The sequence below is a fragment of the Urocampus carinirostris genome, chromosome 3, assembly GCF_059441175.1.
Source record: "Urocampus carinirostris isolate Australia breed hairy pipefish chromosome 3, RoL_Ucar_1.0, whole genome shotgun sequence".
Classification (NCBI taxonomy): Eukaryota; Metazoa; Chordata; class Actinopteri; order Syngnathiformes; family Syngnathidae; genus Urocampus; species Urocampus carinirostris.
The window spans coordinates 9,226,797-9,235,366 of NC_142351.1; the positions used below are offsets into that span (position 1 = coordinate 9,226,797).

Below are 8,570 nucleotides of genomic sequence, written 5' to 3' on the forward strand. Positions count from 1 at the left end.
TGACAACTTGATGTTGCCAAAGCCAGGTGCCTCTCACAAAGACACTATACTTGTATTTTTCTTTCTCTCCCTCTCTCTCTCTTTCTTTTCCACCCATTTTCTCCCACTCTGTCTCTTTCACTCTCTGTGTCTCTCTTTTTCTCTTCCTTTGTGGCTCTTTGTCTCTTTCTCTGTTTTTTAACCGCTTTGCTCCAACTTTCTTTTTTCCTTTTCTCTCTTTTCTCTTTATCTCTTCATACCCTTCACGCTTTTCTTTTTCTATTTTCTCTCCTTCTGTCTTTCTATTCCTCTTTGGATTTCTTTCTTCCTCTCCCTGTCTTTTCCCCCTCTCTCACGACTTTTTATCTTTTGTTTCTCACGCTTTTTCCCTCTCTCTCTTTTTCTTTCTTTGTCCCGCCCTCTCTCATTTTCCCTTCCTCTTTCTCTTATTTCTTTATCTCTCCTTTTCTTTCTCTTTAAACTACTAGTCCGGTCCCCGACAGAGTGATTGTTCTATCGTGTGGCCCCCCCGAGTTAAAATGAGTTTGACACCCCTGGATTAACGCGTCTGCCGTAACTGTTCTTCGAGCTTTCGCAAAAAACAGCATCCTTTCCGAGGAGCCGCACAGCACGAAAAGTGACTTTAAATGGAGATTTACATTTTTTTTTATTTGTTTGATGCGTGTGTTTTACTTTGTAATCAAAACCCAGTTCTTCTCCCGCTGTATTTTTAAATACGCACACTTGTATACTTGTCTGTGCCACAGCAGAGGGCACCCGCGCCCTATAGTGCGGTGCGCCATGTGTAGTGTTAAATACAGAAATAGAACTAGCCACGGAGACTGCGCCTTTGAACACGAAAATACTGTAAGGTAATGATAAAAACAAATGTACTAGCTTGTATTGCAAAATGTGGGCTCACAAAGTAATGGTGGGTGGATCCCTTAACCACACGAGCCAGACAGGCAGCATTTACTGTGGTGTGTCTTGGGCAACTACAGCCGGGCTGCACCCATCCCTCTCCAGGCCAAATTATATATATATGTAAAAATGTGGTTGTTTGGATTCCTCAGTCACCAGGGTAGTAAGGGCATTGCTTCTGTGGTGTGCCTTGGGCAAGTACAGCCTGGTGGCAGACATCCTTCTCCAGGCCATTTATATGTGTAAAAAATGTGGTTGTTTGGATTCCTCAATCACCAGGGTAGTGGGGAAACCGTATTCTGTGGTGTGTCTTGGGCAAGTACAGCCTGGTGGTGCCCACACTTCTCCAGGCCAAATTTTATATATATTTATATAAAATGTGGTTGGTTGGATTCCTCAATCACTAGGGTGGTAACCATTTCCTGTGGTGTGTCTTGGGCAAGTACAGCCTGGTGGTACCCACCCCTCTCCAGGCCAAATGTATGTATGTATATCTGTATACAATTTGGTTGGTTGGATTCCTCAATCACTAGGGTGGTAGGGGCATCATTTCCTGTGATGTGTCTTTTGCAAGTACAGCCTGGTGGCACTCATTCCTCTCCAGGCCAAATTATATATATATATATATATATATATATATATATATTTGTATAAAATTTGGTTGGTTGGATTCCTCAATCACCAGGGTAGTGGGGAAACCGTATTCTGTGGTGTGTCTTGGGCAAGTACAGCCTGGTGGCACCCACCCTTCTCCAGGACAAATTATATAGGTATTTATATAAAATGTGGTTGTTGGATTCCTCAATCACCAGGGTAGTGGGGAAACCGTATTCTGTGGTGTGTCTTGGGCAAGTAAAGCCTGGTGGCACTCATCCCTCTCCAGGCCAAACGATACATATATATGTATAAAATTTGGTTGGTTGTATTCCTCAATCACTAGAGTGGTACGGGCACCATTTCCTGTGGTGTGTCTTGGGCAAGTAGAGCCTGGTGGCACCCATCCCTCTTCAGGCCATATATATTTATATAAAATGTGGTTGGTTGGATTCCTCAATCACTAAGGTGGTAAACATTTCCTGTGGTGTGTCTTGGGCAAGTACAGCCTGGTGGCACCCATGCCTCTCCAGGCCAAATTTTAGATATGTATAAGAATTGGTTGCTTGGATTTATCTATCACCAGAATGGTAGGGGCACCATTTCCTGTGGTGTGTCATGGGCAATTACAGCCTGGTGGCACCCACCCTTCTCCAGGACAAATTATATAGATGTTTATATAAAATGTGGTTGGTTGGATTCCTCAATCACTAAGGTGGTAACCATTTCCTGTGGTGTGTCTTGAGCAAGTACAGCCTGGCTGCACCCATCCCTCTCCAGGCCAAATTTTAGATATGTATAAGATTTGGTTAGTTGGATTCCTCTATCACCAGGGTGGTAGGGGCACCATTTCCTGTGGCGTGTCTTGGGCAACTACAGCCTGGTGGCACCCATTCCTCTCCAGGCCAAATTTTAGATATGTATAGGAATTGGTTGGTTGGATTCCTCTATGAGCAGGGTGGTAGGGGCACCATTTATTGTTGTGTGTCTTGGGCAACTACAGCCTGGTGGCACCCATCCCTCTCCAGGCCAAATTTTAGATATGTATTAGATTTGGTTAGTTGGATTCCTCAATCACTACGGTGGTAGGGGCACCATTTACCATTTACCGTTGTGTGTCTTGAGCAAGTACAGCCTGGTGGCACCCATTCCTCTCCAGGCCAAATTTTAGATATGTATAAGATTTGGTTGGTTGGATTCCTCTATCACCAGGGTGGTAAGGGCACCGTTTTCTGTGGTGTGTCTTGGAAAAGTACAGCCTGGTGGCGCCCACCCTTCTCCAGGAGAAATTATATAGGTATTTATATAAAATGTGGTTAGTTGGATTCCTCAATCACTAAGGTGGTAACCATTTCCTGTGGTGTGTCTTGGACAAGTACAGCCTGGTGGCACCCATCCCTCTCCAGGCCAAATTTTAGATATGTATAAGATTTGGTTGGTTGGATTCCTCTATCACCAGGGTGGTAGGGGCATCACTTCTTGTGGTGTGTCTTGGGCAAGTACAGCCTGGCGGCACCCATCCCTCTCCAGGCCACAAATATTTCCATCGGTCTCAAACCGGGGACGTTCTGCGTGTTGGGCAAATGTCCTAACCTCTGCACTACAAAACCACCGATGCAAGATACATCAACTTACATCGACTATATTTATAAGTTCATAGGTTCAGCATTATTATCGACACGGCCATTTTAGAAGTCGATAACGGAAAAAAATTGTGCGGGAAAAAGCAAAATATCTTGGCGTGACAAGACTCGGACGCGGACGGGCGAGGAATAACTGGAGATTTTCTCGCCTTAGGGACAAATGAATAGAGATTAAGGTGACGCGGGCGTGGCATTGAAAGCATAGCAGCTGCTTAAAGAGTTTTCAGTGCCGCCGGATCCGGTTTCCAGAGATTTGAAGGGTTATATTTTGGTGACACCCTATTTATTCCTGTACAGAGCGCATTTTGTGTTCCCTTTCTGATTAAAAAATCCGGTGTACCATTCCTTATCGTTTTCTCTTTTTATTGACAACGTATACTATGACTCTTCTCTCTTCCTTTTGATTCCTTTTTTTCTCAGCTTTTCACTACTTTTTCATTGTGTTATTTTTTTCTTTTTTGTTCTATTCCCCCCTTCCTTTAAGTCATTTTGAGCATCATTTTACATAATATTTGGTCATGTTGGGTTTAAAGAAGCAAAAACAACCTGAAGAGCCGTTTGGGACCCGTAACTAGTGAGCCGAGCCAAAGAAGCCGGTTCCCGACAAACTCTACTAACTGTACTCAACTTCGTTCTACTTCGACTCGACTTCAAAATACCGCATTTAGGACACAACGTCAGGGGAACCCGTGTATTTTGACCTTCATGCACTGTAACTTTGACTTAATTCGCTTCTTAATTCGTTATTTTGAGCCCTGATTTTTGTGCGCCGGCTAGATTTTCTTGTGCGCTGAGAATGTGCGAGCAGTGCGCGATTGCGCACGCGCGCAGCTTAGAGGAAACACTGATACCGACATGTAATTCTTATGTATTCAAAAAAGTCTTTTAAAAAATGGTTTATTTCGATCTTTCCAGGCAACTTTTTGTTTCCTCCATTCTCTCACATTCTTTTCTGGTACCTTGAGTAAAAAATAATGCGATGACGAGATCAAATCGAATGCCTTTTCCTATGTCATCTGTATCACCGGTGGTCTAGTCTGAGGTGGGTAGAGTCGCCAAAAATGTACTGTTACTTCAAAGTAATAGGACTAGAAGTAATACCTAGTCATCCACATAATTACTTGAGTAAAATTTAAAAAGTACTCAGTCAAGTACTGAGTAGCAACGTCTTACTCATGGTTTATTTTCAAACAACCATTCGATCAGATCATCGAAGTCCAACCAATTAACAATAAATTCCAAGTACTTGTAAGTCTGTGTATTCTGTTTGAAAAAAACATATACAAGAGGCTAAAGCTATATAAACTGTGTATACAGTACATTAAAATAACACAACTTTCCTAACCCTGCTCACAGGTGCCACCTGGTGGTTCTTTGGGTCACTGGTCGCATCTAAATAAAAGAAACGAGGTCTCTGACATAATAAATATGCCTTAGCAGAAAGAGACAGATGCCTTACTTACATGGAGGGGGTTTAAGTAACGGGATCAACGTAGCCTAATGTAACAGAGTTAGCGTTTCGTTTCATCTACTCGAGTAAAAAGCAGAGTGATTTGAAAATACGATTACAAGTACAAAATGTCCCAAAACTTACTCAAGCAATTGTAAAGGAGTAAATGTAACTCGTTACTACCCACCTCTAGGTTTAGTGTGTTTTTTTAACCACTGTGCCAATCAAATACTGTTCTGCAGCACACTATTTACTTGTCATACTGTGATATGAGAAATGATCATTGTGTGTCACCTAAGTTGGGTTGAGCGAGGGGGCTGGGAATCCCCTCCTCTAAATCAATCTCCCAAAAAGAGTCAGAAATGACTCTAGCCACCTCCCACTAGGGCACAGGTGTCAAACAGGCGGCCCGCGGGCCAGATCAGGCCCGCTAAAGGATTGAATCCGGCCCGCGAAACAACACTCAGAGAAGCGCAAGAGAAAAACAAGCTGCAGGTTGAAATATGTCAACTTGATGTCGCCAAAGCCAGGTGCCTCTCACAAAGACACTGTACTTGTATTTATTTCTCTCTCTCTCTCTCTTGCTTTCTTTTCCACTCCTTTCCTCCCACTCTCTCTCTCTCTCTCTCTCTCTCTCTCTTTTTCTCTTCCTTTGTTGCTCTTTGTCTCTTTCTCTCTGTGTGTCTTTTAACCTCTTTTGCTCCAACTTCCTTTTTTCCTTTTTTCTCTGTCTTCATACACTTTGTACTTTCTTTTCTCTTTTCTCTCCTTCTGTCCTTCTATTCTCTTTGGATTTCTTTCTTCCTCTCCCTTTCTTTTCCCCCTCTCTCACGACTTTTTATCTTTTGTTTCTCACGCTCTCTCCCTCTCTCTCTTTTTCTTTCTTTGTCCCGCCCTCTCTCCTTTTCCCTCCCCCTTTCTCTTATTTCTTAATCTCTCTTTTTCTTTCTCTTTAATCTACTAGTCTGGCCCCCGACAAAATGTTTGTTCTATCGTGTGGCCCTTGAGTTAAAATGAGTTTGACACCCCTGCACTAGGGGGATATATATGTAATCATTGTGTGTGCCTGTGCGGTCTAGCGACAGCTTCCTTTCATTTGATTTACTTTTACTGGAGATGCAACGGCGCCGACTGGTGGTTGTCGGCGGGATTTCAATGAAAGAAACACCGGTTCAGTGGTTAGGATTCTCACCACCGCGACACGGGTTCGATTCCCGTCGAAAATGTTTTGCGATGCTGGTCGGCTATTGTTCGACTGATCAATCACTGCACAAAATTCAGATATACATTAACGTGAAACCTTGAGTATAACGCGTACTTGAACATTAACTTCTCTTTTAGGTTAAAATATATATATATAAATATATATATATATATATATATAGCGCTTTTCAAGTCAATGAAGACCTCCCAAAGCGTTTTACAATGTGCTTCACACTTACCCATTCACACACACACTCACACACCAATAGGGAGTCTGCCTCCAAACGTTTTGAGGATAATCAAGATGCTAAATGGTCTGCATTTATACAGAGCTTGTCAAGTCAATGATGACCTCCCAAAGCATTTTACAATGTGCTTCACACTTACCCATTCACACACACACTCACACACCAATAGGGAGTCAGCCATGCAAGGCGCCTACCTGCTTTATTGGGGGCATTAGGGATTCAGTGTCTTGCCCAAGGACACTTGGACATATAACGCGGAGGAGCCGGGAATCGAACCTGCAACCTCTGGTAACGCTAAAGGATACTTCCACTCGACGATGTTGATGCAGGCCTTTCGAAAAGGATTCTTGAGCGTGAAGAAGAAGAGAGATCGCGCAGGCCTGGGGTTGCCCCCGGTGGCCTGGAGCTTCTTCAGTTTTTCCCGCTGCTTCCTCTTCAGTTCTTCTTCGTTCATGATCACCGGCTTGGCCGGGTCCGAGTCCGACGCCATCTCGGAGGGTCCTCTGAAGTTTTAATCCCGCAGAATTGAGCGTAATCACGACCTGGGGTGAACTGTAAATCCTGGTGGTCTAGATGTAATAATTCCTCTTGATGGTTTAAGATCTTTAGGTTTGGGATTTGATAATCCCTCCTGGTGATCCAGATCTCCAGATTCTGGACCTGATGATCCCTACTAGCGGTCAAGATCTCCCAAGTTCTAGACTTGATTATCCCTCCTGATGGTCAAGAGGATTTAATACTCTTCGTGGTCCAAGATCTCCAGATTTTGGACTTGATAGTCCCTTTTGGTGGCCGAGAACTCCAGGTTCTGGATTTAATACTCCTGGTGTCTGAGATCTCTAGGTTCTATTCCTGATAATCCCTCTTGATGGTCCAGAGTCTAGACCCAATCACCCCTCCTGTCGGTCAAGATCTCCAGGTCCTTGACCTGATAATCTCTCCCTGGTGGCCCAGATCTCCAGGTCCTGGACCTGATAATCCAGTCCCTGCCTCACCCTTGGCAGACGCTCCCGGCTGAGGACCCCTGACAACAAAACGGCCTGCCAGAGGGCCGGAGAAGTGTCTGGAAGCGCAGTTGGCCTCGCTGGAGTTTAATTTTAGACCCAGGACCATGCTTGGGGATGGGCAAAAAGATCTGGGGGTTGGTGGTGGGTGGGGGGTTTTTGGACTGTGAAGGAAAGGTGGGGGTTCAAGCAGGGCAGGACAGGGTGACATAACCAAAAAACAACCAAGAAAATGACGATTCCCTAGAGCAGGGGTGTCAAAACTAATGAATTACAGAGAAAGAAAAAGAGATAAAGAAATAAGAGAAAGAGCGAGGGAAAAGGATAGAGGGCGGGACAAAGAAAGAAAAAGAGAGAGAGGGAGAGAGGGTGAGAAACAAAAAATAAAAAGTTGTGAGAGAGGGGGAAAAGAAAGGGAGAGGAAGAAAGAAATCCAAAGAGAAATACAAAGACAGAAGGAGAGAAAAGAAAGCGCGAAGGGTATGAAGAGAGAAATAGAAAAGAGAGAAATGGAAAAAAGGAAGTTAGAGCAAAATAAGTTAAAAGACACAGAGAGAAAGAGACAAGGAGCAACAAAGGAAGAGAAAAAGAGACAGAGAGAGAGGGAGAGAGAGAGAGACAGAGACACAGAGAGAGAGAGAGAGAGAGAGAGAGAGAGAGAGGGAGACAGAGAGAGAGAAAGTTGTGAGAAAGGGGGAAAAGAAAGGGAGAGGAAGAAAGAAATACAAAGAGAAATACAAAGACAGAAGGAGAGAAAAGAGAAAAGAAAGCGCGAAGGGTATGAAGAGAGAAATAGAAAAGAGAGAAAAGGAAAAAAGGAAGTTAGAGCAAAAGAAGTTAAAAGACACAGAGAGAAAGAGACAAAGAGCAACAAAGGAAGAGAAAAAGAGAGACAGAGAGAGAGAGAGAGAAAGTTGTGAGAGAGGGGGATAAGAAAGGGAGAGGAAGAAAGAAATCCAAAGAGAAATACAAAGACAGAAGGAGAGAAAAGAGAAAAGAAAGCGCAAAGGGTATGAAGAGAGAAATAGAAAAGATAGAAAAGGAAAAAAAGAAGTTAAAAGACACAGAGAGAAAGAGACAAAGAGCAACAAAGGAAGAGAAAAAGAGAGACACAGAGTGAAAAAGACAGAGACAGAGAGAGATAGAGAGAGAGAAAGAAATACAAGTACAGTGTCTTTGTTCGAGGCACCTGGCTTTGGCAACATCAAGTTGACCTATTTCAACCTGCAGCTTGTTTTTCTCTTGCGCTTCTCTGAGTCTTGTCTCGTGGGCCGGATTCAATCCCTTAGCGGGCCTGATCTGTTTTTCTTGTTTTTTATTTGTTAAAAAAAGTTGAAAATATCCAATAAAGTGTGTTCCACTTCATGATTTTGTCCCACTTATTGTTGATGCTTCGCAAGAAATGAGATTTATATCTTGATGTTTGAAGTCTGAAATGTGGCAAAAGGTCCCAAAATTCAAGGGGGCCAAATAGTTTCGCAAGCCACTGTAAGTTAACACAGTAGACAAACAGCGACTTAAAATGAGT

General features: G+C 43.4%; 1 protein-coding gene across 1 annotated transcript in view; it reads right to left on the reverse strand.

Annotated features, from left to right (window-relative positions):
- The window catches only part of LOC148368595 (dihydropyridine-sensitive L-type skeletal muscle calcium channel subunit alpha-1-like), an 82,802-nt gene extending 76,205 nt beyond the window's left edge, over positions 1–6,597 (reverse strand). Inside the window, exon 1 of the mRNA XM_088330569.1 lies at positions 6,344–6,597. Within this exon, the coding sequence (XP_088186695.1) occupies positions 6,344–6,528 (185 nt within the window). The 5' untranslated portion in view covers positions 6,529–6,597. The remainder of the gene's footprint in view (positions 1–6,343) is intronic.
- Between the last annotated feature and the right edge of the window lie 1,973 nt (positions 6,598–8,570).